Source organism: Bombina bombina, chromosome 9 (genome assembly GCF_027579735.1).
Source record: "Bombina bombina isolate aBomBom1 chromosome 9, aBomBom1.pri, whole genome shotgun sequence".
NCBI lineage: Eukaryota > Metazoa > Chordata > Amphibia > Anura > Bombinatoridae > Bombina > Bombina bombina.
Window position 1 is genome coordinate 104,450,174 of NC_069507.1, and position 17,725 is coordinate 104,467,898.

The 17,725-nt window shown below is 40.4% G+C and overlaps 1 protein-coding gene across 1 annotated transcript in view; it reads left to right on the forward strand.

Moving 5' to 3' along the window:
- LOC128640001 (cobalamin binding intrinsic factor) overlaps window positions 1–17,240 on the forward strand; it is a 102,551-nt gene extending 85,311 nt beyond the window's left edge. Inside the window, exons 8-9 of the mRNA XM_053692292.1 lie at window positions 10,763–10,881; window positions 16,925–17,240. Coding sequence (XP_053548267.1) covers window positions 10,763–10,881; window positions 16,925–16,986 — 181 coding nt within the window. The 3' untranslated portion in view covers window positions 16,987–17,240. The remainder of the gene's footprint in view (window positions 1–10,762; window positions 10,882–16,924) is intronic.
- The last annotated feature ends 485 nt before the right edge of the window (window positions 17,241–17,725 follow it).

Below are 17,725 nucleotides of genomic sequence, written 5' to 3' on the forward strand. Positions count from 1 at the left end.
GGGTACATAGGGATAATGTAAGTTGCGGCGGTTTACGGAGCGGAAGATTAGGGGTTAATAATATAATGCAGGGGTCAGCGATAGCGGGGGCGACAGATTAGGGGTTAATAAGTGTAAGGTTAGGGGTGTTTAGACTCGGGGTACATGTTAGGGTGTTAGGTGCAGACGTAGGAAGTGTTTCCCCATAGGAAACAATGGGGCTGCGTTAGGAGCTGAACGCTGCTTTTTTGCAGGTGTTAGGTTTTTTTACAGCTCAAACAGCCCCATTGTTTCCTATGGGAGAATCGTGCACGAGCACGTTTTTGAGGCTGGCCGCGTCCGTAAGCAACTCTGGTATCGAGAGTTGCATTTGCGGTAAAAATGCTCTACGCTCCTTTTTTGGAGCCTAACGCAGCATTTTTTTGAACTCTCGATACCAGAGTTAATTTTATGGTGCGGCCAGAAAAAAGCCAGCGGAGCGTTAACAGCCCATCTACCGCCAAACTCCAAATCTAGGCCCACCTGCAGTGAATGGACAGCTACACACATTACCTGCTTGTGCAGCAAGATTTAATGCAAGTTGTAATTAAACAGCATACCACAGTTAAATGCAGTAAGTATTAGACTGGTAATAGATTATAAACCACTCATACGTTATTACCGTTAATATAATAACAAGAAATATTGTTCATAACTTAGCATATATTATCTTGTAATTGTTATTAATGTCACTGCAACAAACTACTGCCTCCAGCTCTGATAATACATTACAGAGTTAGATAAGCGTTGCTGTACTACTGAGAGTTAAGGTAGAATAAGAGTAGCAATACCACTTAAAAATAAACGCTAAGAGCCAAGATTTATGAATGAAATAACGTCCAGCTAAACTGAAAAAGCCTCTTCTATAGCGGAGGCTCACATTTTCATTAATCTGACTGATAATATAGTAGTACTGAGATTAATATAATAGAGTACTGAGTAAGCACATAAAAACTAGAGGTACTATGACCTTGTGAGAGTGCCCCTTGATGTGCGTTTCACATAACGCTTCTTCGGAGGGTTACACGCCGGCCGGACTGGGCAGTTTATCTCACAATATTGTGCCCGCCTCTATTTTGTGATAGGATCAAAGTTTGACAGTAAGTTGTACTTGATTCGTTATAGGAAATGTCAGCTCCTGACGAATAACCAATAGCAAGTTAGTTGATGACATCATAGGTTGTCAGCCAATCTATCAGGTTCACTGAAGTTGTAATTAAACAGCATACCACAGTTAAATGCAATAAGTATTAGACTGGTAATAGAAGAGTGATTAAAAATTCCAGTAGGGAGGTGTAAGAAACTCATTAATGGTTACAGGAAGCGCTTGATTTCAGTTATTTGTTCCAATGGGTGTGCTACCAAATATTAAATTGAGGGTGCCTATAATTTTGTCCAGTCTATTTCTCCTACATTGGTGTGTCCGGTCCACGGCTTCATCCTTACTTGTGGGATATTCTCATTCCCTACAGGAAATGGCAAAAAGAGCACACAGCAAAGCTGTCCATATAGCCCCCCCCTCTGGCTCCGCCCCCAGTCATTCTCTTTGCCGCTCTGTACAAGTTGCATCTCCACGGAGATGGTAAAGAGTATGTGGTGTTAGTTGTAGTTTTTATTTCTTCTATCAAGAGTTTGTTATTTTAAAATAGAGCCAGTTTGTACTATTTACTCTACAACAGAAAGTGATGAAGATTTCTGTTAAAAGAGGAGTCTGATTTTAGCACCAGTAACTAAAATCCATTGCTGTTCCCACGCAGGACTGTTGAAACCAGAGAACTTCAGTTGGGGGGAACAGTTTGCAGACTTATCTGCTTCAGGTATGATCAGTCACTTTTCTAACAAGACCTAGTAATGCTAGAATACTGTCAGTTTTCCCTTCTGGGATAGGTTAGCCATTTTCTTAGACTCAGTAACAGAATTAAGGCTTATAACTTGGGCTCTATGCTGGTTGACACTATTGTGGGCTAAGTCGTTTGGTTTTTATCATATTTATGTGACATTTGGAGTGTTTTGCAAACTTTAAAACACTTTTGGGGAACTTTATTTGCGCCTGGCAGCCGTTTAGACACCTAATCTTGTCAGAAAGGCCCCTTCACTCTGGAATGCAGAGGGAGGAGGCCTCATTTTCGCGCCTCAGTTGCGCAGTTACTTTTCACTAGGCAGTACATGCAGCTTCACGTGGAAGGTCCAGAAGCTTAGAAAAGGACTTCAGAGAGGCTTATTACTGTTGTGAATAACCCCTAAGGAAGGTAAACGCTGCAGCAAAGACTGTGGCAGGGACTGTAGTGTGTTTAAACCGGTTAATTGTTATTTTAGCTCCGGTTTGGACATTTAGGGGTTAAGTGGCTTGAAAATTGGTGTGCAATACTTTCAAAGCATTAAGACACTGGGGTATAAATTTCATTAAGATTGGATATTTCTTTGATGTTTTTCTATCATTCAGAAATAAAGGGTGCCCTTTTTTATTATTTAAAGAGACAGTTACGGTTTTGTTTAAAATTGTTTTTATTGCATTAAAAGTCTGCCTAAGTCTGTTTAACATGTCTGTACCTTCAGATAGCCTATGTTCTGTGTGTATGGAGGCCAAGGTGGTTCCCCCATTAAATGTATGTGAGAATTGTGCCATGGCGTCCAAACAGATTAAGGACAGTACTGTCACATTTAATAATGTTGCCCAAGATGATTCTTTAAATGAAGGTAGTGGGGATAGTTCATCATCCTCTCCTTCTGTGTCAATACCAGCTTTGCCCGTGCAGGCGATACCTAGTACATCTAGCGCACCAATGCTTGTTACTATGCAGCAATTAACAGCAGTAATGGATAATTCGCTAGCAGCTCTTTTATCCAAACTGCCAGCATTTCCTAGAAAGCGTGATTGCTCAGTTTTAAATACAGAGGATGAGCAAGGAGGCGCAGAAGATAATTTATCTGTTATGCCCTCACATCAATCTGAGTTAGCAGTGAGGGAGGGTCTGTCCGAGGGAGAAATTTCTGACTCAGGAAAAATATCTGAGCAGGCAGAACCTGATATTGTGGCATTTAAATTTAAGCTAGAACATCTCCGCGCTCTGCTGAAGGAGGTGCTAGCTACACTTGATGCTTGTGATACTTTGGTGATTCCAGAGAAGTTATGCAAAATGGACAAATTCTTAGAGGTCCCAGTGCACGCTGATGCATTTCCGATACCCAAGAGGGTGGCGGACATAGTGACTAAGGAGTGGGAGAAGCCAGGTGTACCTTTTGTTCCCCCTCCTATATTTAAGAAGATGTTCCCAATTGTCGACCCCAGAAGGGATGCATGGCAAATGGTCCCTAAGGTAGAGGGGGCAGTTTCAACGTTAGCTAAGCGCACAACTATTCCTATAGAGGACAGTTGCGCTTTCAAAGATCCTATGGATAAAAAATTGGAAGGATTGCTTAAGAAAATTTTTGTTCAGCAAGGTTTCCTTCTTCAACCAATTATTCCTGTCACCACGGCGGCGTCTTTTTAGTTCGATGAACTAGAAAATTCGCTCCAAAAGGAGACTCCATATGATGAGGTCATGGACAGAATTCACGCACTAAAGTTGGCTAATTCCTTTATTTTGGATGCCGCTTTTCAATTGGCTAAATTAGCGGCGAAAAATTCAGGTTTTGCAATAGTGGCGCTCAGGGCGCTTTGGCTAAAATCTTGGTCGGCGGATGTGTCGTCCAAAACAAAATTGCTTAATATTCCTTTCAAAGGTAAGACCCTTTTCGGGCCAGAATTGAAGGAGATTATTTCAGACATCACTGGGGGAAAGGGCCATGCCCTTCCACAGGATAGGCCTTTCAAAGCAAAAAATAAGTCTAATTTTCGTTCCTTTCGCAATTTCAGGAACGGACCGGCTTCTAACTCTGCAGCCTCTACACAAGAGGGTAACGCTTCCCAGCCTAAACCAGCATGGAAACCATTGCAAGGCTGGAACAAGGGAAAACAGGCCAAAAAGCCTGCTGCTGCTACCAAGACAGCATGAAGGAGTAGCCCCCGATCCGGGACCGGATCTAGTAGGGGGCAGACTTTCTCTCTTTGCTCAGGCTTGGGCAAGAGATGTTCCGGACCCCTGGGCACTAGAAATTGTTTCTCAGGGGTATCTTCTAGAGTTCAAGGAACTTCCTCCAAGGGAAATGTTCCACATGTCTCGCTTATCTTTAGACCAGATAAAGAGACAGGCATTCTTACGTTGCGTAGAAGACCTAATAAAGATGGAAGTGATACACCCAGTTCCAACAGCGGAACAAGGACTGGGTTTTTACTCAAACCTGTTTGTAGTTCCCAAAAAAGAAGGAACTTTCAGGCCAATTCTGGACTTAAAAATTCTAAACAAATTCCTCAGAGTTCCATCATTCAAAATGGAAACCATTCGGACAATTTTACCAACGATCCAGGAGAGTCAATACATGACTACCGGGGACTTAAAGGATGCGTACCTGCAAATTCCTATCCACAAAGATCACCATCAGTTCCTGAGGTTCGCCTTTCTGGACAAACATTACCAGTTCGTGGCTCTTCCGTTCGGTTTAGCCACTGCTCCCAGAATTTTCACAAAGGTGCTAGGGTCCCTTCTAGCGGTGCTAAGACCGAGGGGCATTGCAGTAGCACCTTACCTAGACGACATTCTAATACAAGCGTAGTCCCTTCCCAAAGCAAGGGCTCATACAGACATTGTTTTAGCCTTTCTCAGATCTCACGGGTGGAAGGTGAACATAGAAAAAAGTTCCCTGTCCCCGTCCACAAGGGTTCCCTTTCTGGGAACAATAATAGACTCCGTGGAAATGAAGATCTTTCTGACAGAGGTCAGGAAGTTAAAGCTTCTGAACGCTTGTCGAGTTCTTCAATCTATTCCTCAGCCCTCCATAGCTCAGTGCATGGAGGTGATAGGACTAATGGTTGCGGCAATGGACGTGGTTCCTTTTGCTCGAATTCATTTAAGACCATTGCAACTGTGCATGCTCAAACAGTGGAATGGGGATTATGCAGACTTGTCTCCCCAGATTCAAATGGACCAGAAAACCAGAGACTCACTCCTCTGGTGGTTGTCTCAGGATCACCTGGCTCAGGGAATGAGTTTCCGCAGGCCAGAGTGGATCATTGTCACGACCGACGCCAGTCTCTTAGGCTGGGGCGCAGTTTGGGACTCCCTGAAAGCTCAGGGTCTATGGTCTCGGGAAGAGTCTCTCCTCCCGATAAACATTTTGGAACTGAGAGTGATATTCAATGCGCTCCTGGCTTGGCCTCAACTAGCGAAGGCCAAATTCATAAGATTTCAGTCGGACAACATGACGACTGTAGCGTACATCAATCATCAGGGAGGGACAAAGAGTTCCCTGGTGATGAGAGAGGTATCCAAGATCATCAAATGGGCGGAGGATCACTCCTGCCATCTATCTGCAATTCACATCCCAGGAGTAGACAACTGGGAGGCGGATTATTTGAGTCGTCAGACTTTCCATCCGGGGGAGTGGGAACTTCACCCGGAGGTCTTTGCCCAGTTAACTCAACTATGGGGCATTCCAGATATGGATCTGATGGCGTCTCGTCAGAACTCCAAGGTTCCACACTACGGGTCCAGATCCAGGGATCCCAAGGCGACACTAGTAGATGCATTAGTGGCGCCTTGGTCGTTCAATCTAGCTTATGTGTTTCCACCGTTTCCTCTCCTTCCCAGGCTAGTAGCCAGGATCACACAGGAGAAGGCTTTGGTGATTCTAATAGCTCCTGCGTGGCCACGCAGGACTTGGTATGCAAACCTGGTGAATATGTCATCGGCTCCACCATGGAAGCTACCTTGGAGACAGGACCTCCTAGTACAAGGTCCATTCGAACATCCAAATCTAGTTTCTCTGCAACTGACTGCTTGGAAATTGAACGCTTGATTCTATCTAAGCGTGGGTTTTCGGAATCTGTTATAGATACTCTGGTTCAGGCCAGAAAACCTGTGACCAGGAAAATTTACCATAAGATATGGCAAAAATATATCTGTTGGTGCGAATCCAAGGGTTACTCATGGAGTAAAATTAGGATTCCAAGGATACTTTCCTTTCTCCAAGAGGGTTTGGAGAAAGGTCTGTCAGCTAGTTCTCTAAAGGGACAGATATCTGCTCTGTCTGTCTTGTTGCACAAACGTCTGGCAGCCGTGCCAGATGTACAAGCGTTTGTACAGGCGTTAGTCAGAATCAAGCCTGTCTACAGACCTATGACTCCTCCATGGAGTCTAAACTTAGTTCTTTCAGTTCTTCAAGGGGTTCCGTTTGAACCTTTACATTCCATAGATATTAAGTTACTATCTTGGAAAGTTCTGTTTTTGGTTGCTATTTCTTCTGCTAGAAGAGTTTCTGAATTGTCTGCTTTGCAGTGTACTTCATCCTATCTGGTATTCCATACAGATAAGATAGTTTTACGTACCAAGCCTGGTTTTCTTCCAAAGGTGGTTTCCAACAGGAATATTAACCAGGAAATAGTTGTTCCTTCTCTGTGTCCGAATCCAGTTTCGAAGAAGGAACGTTTGTTACATAACCTTGATGTGGTTCGTGCTTTAAAATTCTATTTAGAAGAAACAAAGGATTTCAGACAGACATCATCCTTGTTTGTCGTCTATCCTGGTAAGAGGAGAGGTCAGAAAGCTACTGCTACTTCTCTTTCCTTTTGGCTAAAAAGCATCATCCGATTAGCTTATGAGACTGCCGGACGGCAGCCTCCTGAACGAATTACAGCTCACTCTACTAGAGCTGTGGCTTCCACATGGGCCTTCAAGAATGAGGCTTCTGTTGAACAGATCTGTAAGGCAGCGACTTGGTCTTCTCTGCATACATTTGCCAAATTTGACAAATTTGATACTTATGCTTCTTCGGAGGCTATTTTTGGGAGAAAGGTTTTGCAAGCAGTGGTGCCTTCCGTTTAGGTTACCTGACTTGTTCCCTCCCTTCATCCGTGTCCTAAAGCTTTGGTATTGGTTCCCACAAGTAAGGATGAAGCCGTGGACCGGACACACCAATGTAGGAGAAAACAGAATTTATGTTTACCTGATAACTTTCTTTCTCCTACGGTGTGTCTGGTCCACGGCCCGCCCTGGCTTTTAGTCAGGTTTAAAATTTTTGTTTTTTGTACACTACAGTCACCACGGCACCTTATGGTTTCTCCTTTTTCTCCTAACCTTCGGTCGAATGACTGGGGGGCGGAGCCAGAGGGGGGGCTATATGGACAGCTTTGCTGTGTGCTCTCTTTGCCATTTCCTGTAGGGAATGAGAATATCCCACAAGTAAGGATGAAGCCGTGGACCGGACACACCGTAGGAGAAAGAAATTTATCAGGTAAACATAATTCTGTTTTTTGGAGTTTTGCGTAGAATGTGTCAGATTTGGCGCTTTTTTCTCCACTTTTTTGTGTCATACGAATACAATCAAAAGAAATAAACATGAGAATGCCTAAACATTTGTAATTGCAACAATTTTCTGGGTGAAGTGGTACATTATCTGACAGAAATGTAGGGTTGCCAATATTTTTGTCAATGACTGTATGCATGTGTATGTGTGTGTGGGTAGATATGTATGTATATGTATGTATATATGTGAGCAGTGTTTTAAGCATAGTTTAAAAAGAAGTGAAGAACTCTGCTATTTGACATTCAGTTTAGCGCACTTTTGGCTTTGCATTTAAGTTATAGCCCACATTAGTTTTTCAGCGCACCTCTATAGAAGTTTACTATGTGTGGGATTTTAGGGCACTATGCTATCTGACATGCAGATGTTAGCGTTTCACTTGAGATCTAAAATATTTACTTTCAACCTGTAATATGAGCGCAAAAATAATATTGCTAATTACTTTGCTAATATTTTTGCACTCCGCTTGTAATCTGGGTAATAGTATGTTCTTTATGTGTATCAGTGGCATTCTATTGCTACTGTGTGTATATAGCAATTTTGTTACCATTATATATTATAAATGAATGTTGTAATAAGCTTGATAAATCAAAATATAAGATAAATGTTGTTGGATTATGTTATATGCAGTGTGAATATAAATACATATGTGTGTGTGTATATATATATATATATATATATATATATATATATATGTGTGTGTGTGTATATATATATATATATATATATATATATATATATATATATATATACAGTATCCCACAAAAGGGTAGTACACCCCTCACATTTTTTTAAATATTTTATTATATCTTTTCATGTGACCACACTTAAGAAATTGCACTGTGCTGCAATGTAAAGTAGTGAGTGTACAGCCTGTATAACAGTGTAAATTTTCTGTCCCCTCAAAATAACTCAACACACATCCATTAATGTCTAAACCGTTGGCAACAAAAGTGAGTACACCCCTAAGTGGAAATGTCCAAATTGGGCCCAAAGTGTCAATATTTTATGTGGCCACCATTATCTTCCAGCACTGCCTTAACCCTCTTGGGCATGGAGTATACCAGAGCTTCACAGGTTGCCACTGGAGTCCTCTTCCACTCCTCTATGACGACATCACTGAGCTGGTAGATGTTAGAGACCTTGTGCTCCCCCACATTCGTTTGAGGATGTCCCACATATGCCCAATAGGGTTTAGGTCTGGAGACATGCTTGGCCAGTCCATCACCTTTACCCTCAGCTTCTTTAGCAAGGCAGTGGTCATCTTGGAGGTGTGTTTGAGGTCGTTATCATGTTGGAATACTGCCCTGCGGCCCAGTCTCCAAAGGGAGGGGATCATGCTATGCTTTAGTATGTCACAGTACATGTTGGCATTCATGGTTCCCTCAATGAACTGTAGATCCCCAGTGCCGGCAGCACTCATGCAGGCCCAGACCACACTCCCACCACCATGCTTAACTGTAGGCAAGACACACTTGTCTTTGTACTCCTCACCTGGTTGTCGCCGCACACGCTTGACAGCATCTAAACCAAATAAGTTTATCTTGGTCTCATCGGACCACAGGACATGGTTCCAGAAATCCATGTCCTTAGTTTGCTTGTCTTCAGCAAACTGCTTGCGGACTTTCTTGTGCATCATCTTTAGAAGAGGCTTCCTTCTGGGACGACAGCCATGCAGACCAATTTGATGCAGTGTGCGGCATATGGTCTGAGCACTGACAGGCTGACCCCCCACCCCTTCAACCTCTGCAACATTGCTGGCAGCACATTTGTCTATTTCCCAAAGACAACCTCTGGATATGACACTGAGTATGTGCACTCAACTTCTTTTGTCGAGGCCTGTTCTGAGTGTAACCTGTCCTATGAAACCGCTGAATGGTCTTGCCCACCATGCTGCAGCTCAGTTTCAGGGTCTTGGCAATCTTCTTATAGCCTAGGCCATCTTTATGTAGAGCAACAATTCTCTTTTTCAGATCCTCAGAGAGTTATTTGCCATGAGGTGCCATGTTGAACTTCCAGTGACCAGTATGAGAGAGTGTGAGAGCGACAACACCAAATTTAACACACCTGAGACCTTGTAACACTAACGAGCCACATGACACCAGGGAGGGAAAATGGCTAACTGGGCTCAATTTGGACATTTCCACTTAGGGGTGTACTCACTTTTGTTGCCAACGGTTTAGACATTTATGGATGTGTGTTGAGTTATTTTAAAGGGACAGAAAATTTACAGCAAATTTACAGGCTGTACACTCACTACTTTACATTGTAGCAAAGTGTCATTTCTTCAGTGTTGACACATGAAACAATATAATAAAATATTTACAAAAATGTGAGGGGTGTACTCACTTTTGTGGGATACTCTCTCTCTCTCTCTCTCTCTCTCTCTCTATATATATATATATATATATATATATATATATATATATATATACTGTATATATATATATATAAGTGTGCTGTGTTCATTGGGTGTTGGAATATTGAATATAGCTGTATATGCCACCCGCTTTTATCAAATGTATGAATTATGTGTACATAACAGATGATGTTATCTATTTGTTTTATTGACTGTAACCATTTGCTTGCAATTTGTATTTTTGGATAAGTATATTTTTAAAAAGAGGGACTTTGTGTGGAAGAGGGACTCTCTAGCATTACTATATGTCTGGAACAAGGTTAAGGCATAGGCGGCCATGTTCGGCATTTGTTTGCTAATCCCAAAACTTTGAACATGCCTAGTAATTTTCTTGTATTAAGTTGATAAGTGTTTGAGTATAACATCATATTCCTAAGGGGTACTATGGACAGGACTGGCTCAAAATATTGTGCTTCCTGGGTCTGAGAATTAAATGAAGTCCCCCCCCCCCCCAGTAGTAACATTACTGATTAGCAGATCAACCTACTAGACTGGCCACTGACATTACTAAGCCTGCCTACCTGTATGCAACCAATGCTTTTGTACAATAAGTGGGATAGAAGTTAGGGAAGAGATGCATTTGTCCTACCTTGAATGTCACCCCTGACCTGTTCTGTGTCTTTGTGCATGATGAGGTTATGCTTTTGGGAGCCTGAGACTTCCCCCCTGGAAAAAGAGGATAGGAGTGGTCTGGGTCTGCCAGTGACTCAGTCACTGAAGTGCTGCCCCTTGTTAAGTGCTGCCTGGGTCCGTTGGACCCACTTGATCCCATAGTTCAGCCAGCCCTGACTATGGATATTTATTTTTTCTTAGTTTGTTTTTTTATGTGTTTATCTCAAGTGTGTTTCATGGCAAAATTCTTCATTTGTAGTGTACAATACAATATGTTAATATTTCAGTGATAATTAAATTATTTTTGTTTTCCAGTTTCACGACAGAGCAAAGCTCGTTTGGCGCTTATGTGACTTCAATTAATCATCTTTATGGAAGCACAAATGAAAGGACGTACTGGCAGTTTTTAAGTGGACATGTCCCCTTAGACAAAGGTTAGCAGTATTAGTTGCTTAAATTGTCACTATAATCATTTAAATATAAAATATAAATTTATGGAGCAAAGTTAGATTGCATAGGGAAGTATGTAAGTATGGGAAATTTGGACCTCATTAATGCTTTAAAATATGTATATAAATTTAATTAAAACCTTAAGAAAATATGAAATATTAGCGCTGATTGGCTAATTGGTACAAGTATTAATGCTCATTGGCTGACAAGAACAACTCTCACACCACAATATTCAGTCCTCCAGAACAGGGGTCAGCAACCTTGGGCTCTCAGATGTTTTGGAACTACATTTCCCATGATGCTCATACAGCCTAAAGAGTGTCTCAGTATCAAAGGAAATGTAGTTTCAAAAAATCTGGGGGCCCAAGGTTGCTGACCCCTGCTCCAAAATATACAGCTGATAGGAGCATGTTGTAGTAGTCCTTATTGCTGAAGATGACTAGTCTATAAAGAAAAAGAAAGAAAACCATCAATTCCATTTTTTGTAAGAAAAGTTCATGAGAAATATTTTTTACTCCCACCCAAAAGAATATTTTATTAAAAGGACATGGAACCAATCCTTTGTCTTTCATGATTTAGACAGAGCATGTGATTTTAAATAACCTTCCTTTTTACTTCTATTATCTAATTTGCTTCATTCTCTTGTAATCCTTAGTTTAAAAACATATCTACAGGTAGGTAGGCTCAGGAGCAGCAATGCATTACTGGGAGCTAGATGCCGATTGGTGGCTGCACATAAATGCCTCTTGTAATTGGTTCACCATATGTGTTCAGCTAGCTCCCAGTAGTGCATTGCTGCTCCTTCAGCCAAGGATATCAAGAGAATGAAGCAACTTTAATAATAGAATTAAATTGGAAAGATGTTTAAAATTACATTCTCTTTCTGAATCATTAAATAAAAAAATGCATGTACCTTTAAAAGGATTTGCTTTAATCAGAAATGCTTATTTATATTCTGTCTTTTTATGCAATGCAATGCACTAGAAAAGTCCTACCTGTGTATTCTGTTTTGGTTTATTGAATGACTGTTTAGTGATGACTATTTAGAAGTTATTGGGCCCCTATTTAAATTAGAATTTGCCATGCACATACTTCATATTTATTTTTGGTAGTTGTTTAATTCCTTTTTCTATTGAAATTTGATCCATTAAAACACAGTTAAATTAATATAGTTTTCTTATGGATTAGATAAACAGATGAAGATAAATAAGAAACAGGCTTTTCTTTATACACATTGCGGAATCAAAACATGTGATGACCTAAAAGTGAAAGGATTTAATATTGTTGATGACTGCATAATGTTGCATGTTTTATCACTGTACTAATAAAAGCAATATATGACGTTTATACAAGAAACTCTAAATCTGCATGAAAGGGACAGTCTACTTGAAAATTCTTACGCCTAGATTTAGAGTTTGGCGTTAGCCGTCAAAACCAGCGTTAGAGGCGCCTAACGCTGGTTTTGGGCTACCGCTGGTATTTAGAGTCAGTCAGGAAAGGGTCTAACGCTCACTTTGCAGCCGCGACTTTTCCATACCGCAGATCCCCCTACGCCATTTGCGTATCCTATCTTTTCAATGGGATCTTTCTAACTCCGGTATTTAGAGTCTTGGCAGAAGTGAGCATTAGAACTCTAACGACAAAACTCCAGCCGCAGAAAAAGCCAGGAGTTAAGAGCTTTCTGGGCTAACGTCGGTTCATAAAGATCTTAACTACTGTGCTCTAAAGTACACTAACACCCATAAACTACCTATGTACCCCTAAACCGAGGACCCCCACATCGCTGCCACTATAATAATTTTTTTAACCCCTAATCTGCCAACCGCACACCGCCGCAACCTACATTATCCCTATGTACCCCAAATCTGCTGCCCCTAACACCGCCAACCCCTATATTATATTTATTAACCCCTAATCTGCCGCCCCCAATGTCACCGCCACCTACCTACAATTATTAAACCCTAATCTGCCGACCGGACCTCACCGCTACTATAATAAAGTTATTAACCCCTAATCTGCCTCACTCCCGCCTCACTAACCCTATAATAAATAGTATTAACCCCTAATCTGCCCTCCCTAACATCATCGACACCTAACTTCAAGTATTAACCACTAATCGGCCGACCAGACCTCGCCGCTACTCTAATAAATGTATTAACCCCTAAAGCTAAGTCTAACCCTAACACTAACACCCTCCTAAGTTAAATATAATTTAAATCTAAAGAAATAAATTAACTCTTATTAAATAATTTATTCCTATTTAAAGCTAAATACTTACCTGTAAAATAAACCCTAATATAGCTACAATATAAATAATAATTATATTGTAGCTATTTTAGGATATTTATTTTACAGGCAACTTTGTATTTATTTTAACCAGGTACAATAGCTATTAAATAGTTATTTACTATTTAATAGCTACCTAGATAAAATAATTACAAAATTACCTGTAAAATAAATCCTAACCTAAGTTACAAATACACCTAACACTTCACTATCAATAAATTAATTAAATAAAATACCTACAATTATCTACAATTAAATCTAACACTACACTATCAATAAATTAATTACATGAAATACCTACAAATAAATACAATTAAATAAACTAACTAAAGTACAAAAAATAAAAAAAGCTAAGTTACAAAAAATAAAAAAAATAATTTACAAACATTATAAAAAAAATTACAACAATTTTAAGCTAATTACACCTACTCTAAGCCCCCTAATAAAATAACAAAGCCCCCCAAAATAAAAAAAATGCCCTACCCTATTCTAAAATTAAAATAGAAAAGCTCTTTTACCTTACCACCCCTTAAAAGGGCCTTTTGCGGGGCATGCCCCAAAGAATTCTGCTCTTTTGCCTGTAAAAAAAACCATACAATACCCCCCAACATTACAACCCACATACCCCTAATCTAACCCAAACCCCCCTTAAATAAACACTAAGCCCCCTTAAATAAACACTAAGCCCCTGAAGATCTTCCTACCTTATCTTCACCACACCGGGTATCACCGATCCGTCCAGGCTCCGAAATCTTCACCCAAGCCCAAGCGGGGGCTGAAGAGATCCATCATCCGGCTGAAGTCTTCTATTAAGCGGCAAGAAGAAGTCCTGAAGATGCTCCAAAGTCTTCATCCTATCCGGGCAGAAGAGGAGATCCGGACCGGCAACCATCTTCATCCAAGCGGCATCTTCTATCTTCATCCATCAGATGACGAGCGGCTCCATCTTCAAGACCTCCGGCGCGGATCCATTCTCTTCTTCCGACGTCCTAAGTCCGAATGAAGGTTTCTTTAAATGACATCATCCAAGATGGCGTCCCTCGAATTCCGATTGTCTGATAGGATTCTATCAGCCAATCGGAATTAAGGTAGGGAAAATCTGATTGGCTGATTGAATCAGCCAATCAGATTGAGCTTGCATTCTATTGGCTGTTCCAATCAGCCAATAGAATGCAAGCTCAATCTGATTGGCTGATTGGATCAGCCAATCGGATTGAACTTGAATCTGATTAGCTGATTCCATCAGCCAATCTGATTTTTTCTTCCTTAATTCCGATTGGCTGATAGAATCCTATCAGCCAATCGGAATTCGAGGAACGCCATCTCGGATGACATCATTTAAAGGAACCTTCATTTGGACTTAGGACATCGGAAGAAGAGGATGGATCCGCGCTGGAGGTCTTGAAGATGGAGCCGCTCGTCATCTGATGGATGTCATCGGATGGATGAAGATAGAAGATGCCGCTTGGATGAAGATGGTTGCCGGTCCGGATCTCCTCTTCTGCCCAGATAGGATGAAGACTTTGGAGCCTCTTCAGGACTTCTTCTTGCCGCTTGATAGAAGACTTCAGCCGGATGATGGATCTCTTCAGCCCCCGCTTGGGCTTGGATGAAGATTTCGGAGCCTGGACGGATCGGTGATACCCGGTGTGGTGAAGATAAGGTAGGAAGATCTTCAGGGGCTTAGTGTTAGGTTTATTTAAGGGGGGTTTGGGTTAGATTAGGGGTATGTGGGTGGTGGGTTGTAATGTTGGGGGGGTATTGTATGTTTTTTTTTTACAGGCAAAAGAGCAGAATTCTTTGGGGCATGCCCCGCAAAAGGCCCTTTTAAGGGCTGGTAAGGTAAAAGAGCTTTACAATTTTAATTTTAGAATAGGGTAGGGCATTTTTTATTTTGGGTGGCTTTGTTATTTTATTAGGGGGCTTAGAGTAGGTGTAATTAGCTTAAAATTGTTGTAATATTTTTATTATGTTTGTAATTTATTTTTTTATTTTTTGTAACTTAGCTTTTTTTATTTTTTGTACTTTAGTTAGTTTATTTATTTGTATTTATTTGTAGGTATTTTATTTAATTAATTTATTGATAGTGTAGTGTTAGGTTTAATTGTAACTTAGGTTAGGATTTATTTTACAGGTAATTTTGTAATTATTTTATCTAGGTAAGTATTAAATAGTTATTAACTACTTAATAGCTATTGTACCTGGTTAAAATAATTACAAAGTTGCCTGTAAAATAAATATTAGTCCTAAAATAGCTACAATATAATTATAATTTATATTGAAGCTATATTAGGGTTTATTTTACAGGTAAGTATTTAGCTTTAAATAGGAATAATTTATTTAATAAGAGATAATTTATTTTGTTAGATTTAAATTATATTTAATTTAGGGGGGTGTTAGTGTTAGGGTTAGACTTAGCTTTAGGGGTTAATACATTTATTAGAGTAGCAGTGAGGTGAGGTCCGGTCAGCAGATTAGGGGTTAATACTTGAAGTTAGGTGTCAGTGATGTTAGGGAGGGCAGATTAGGGGTTAATACTATTTATTATAGGGTTAGTGAGGCGGGAGTGAGGCGGATTAGAGGTTAATAACTTTATTATAGTAGCAGTGAGGTCCGGTCAGCAGATTAGGGGTTTATTATTGTAGGTAGCTGGCGGCGACATTGTGGGGGGAAGATTAGGGGTTAATAAATATAATATAGGGGTGGGCAGTGTTAGGGGCAGCAGATTAGGGGTACATAAGTAAAATGTAGGTTGCGGCTGTGTACGGAGCGGCAGATTAGGGGTTAAAAAAATATGCAGGTGTCAGTGATAGCGGGGGCGGCAGATTAGGGGTTAATAAGTGTAAGGTTAGGGGTGTTTAGACTCTGGGTACGTTAGGGTGTTAGGTGCAGACTTAGGAAGTGTTTCCCCATAGGAAACAATGGGGCTGCGGTAGGAGCTGAACGCTGCTTTTTTTGCAGGTGTTAGGTTTTTTTTCCGCTCAAACTGCCCCATTGTTTTCTATGGGGGAATCGTGCACGAGCACGTTTTTGAAGCTGGCCGTGTCTGTAAGCACCGCTGGTATTGAGAGTTGCAGTGGCGGTAAATATGCTATACGCTCCCTTTTTGGAGCCTAGCTTCTGTGAGCTCTAAATACCAGCGGTATTTAAAAGGTGCAGGGGAAAAAAAGCCAGCGTTAGCTATGCGGGTCGTTACCAACAAAACTCTAAATCTAGCCGTTATTGTTTAAAAAGTTTGATAATCCCTTTATTACCTATTCCCCAGTTTTGCGTAACCAACATTGTTATATTAATATACTGTACATTATAACCTCTAAGTTTGCCTGTTTCTAAGACCCTAAAACCCGCCCTTTACTCTGTGCTTTTTAGAGCCAGGCATTGCTAGTTCATGTGTGCCATTTAGGTAACTGCGCTCACTTCCATGGAGAATTATAATGGTAATGCAAGAACCAGCACCAATTGGCTAAACTGCAAGGTTGTAAAAAGCACTGAGATAAGGGGCAGTCTGCATGGGGCTTAGATACAAGTAACTATGGAGGTAAAAAGTATATACATATAAGTGTTGGTTATGCAAAACTGGGGTATGAGTTAAAGGGATTATCTATCTTTTTAAACCATAACAATTTTTAAGTACACTGTCCCTTTAACCAAACAATGTCTCTTATTAGTTATTTTAGTAAATTTGTTTCTTAAAGCATTTTCTTTTGAATTTACCTTACCTTTATCTTCTGTTGTTTTTAGGTGTTAGTACGTACATACCAGTGAATGAAGAGCACATCCTAGCCATCTTCAGCAAATACTGATTATCTACTGCTTGTTCTGCTGGATATTTTATCCTGTCTGTTTGTTATCTGTGATCTCTCTCTATCATCTCCCTCATACCCTAAGATATGCTACACTGTCCTGAAAAAATATTTTTATTTGTTAACAAATACGTTAATATTTCTTGAAGTTTTTGGATTGTTATTTGTTGAACGCGATTCTCCACCTTTATCTTGTGATGAGATTGTGTTTAAACTGAACCAACAATAAAAAACAACTGTGAATAATGTAAAAACTGTACATGTCTTTGTTGATAAGGTATTTGCAGCTGGATCTACCAGGTCTATGATTTAAAAGGACAGTCTAGACCCAATACGCATTCTTTATTACTTATTGTTACATACCAGACAAGCATCTTACAACGGGTTCCACATCTATTGTTAGCCGAAAATGGCTGTCATACTCCGCCCACAGCTTTCTTCTTGTCCAGTTAGCTGTTTTCTTGTATGACAGTTTAGCAGTGCACGTTTAATATTTTTCATTACGCTATTTCAAATTGCACATTCACAAAGCAGTGTGTGCAAGTAGAAAAACATATTTATGAGTAGATCGGGAAACATATCAAAATATACATGCAATAGCTGGGTGAGGCTTAATTGGCAAGAGTCCATGAGCTAGTGACGTATGGGATATACAATCCTACCAGGAGGGGCAAAGTTTCCCAAACCTCAAAATGCCTATAAATACACCCCTCACCACACCAACAATTCCGTTTTACAA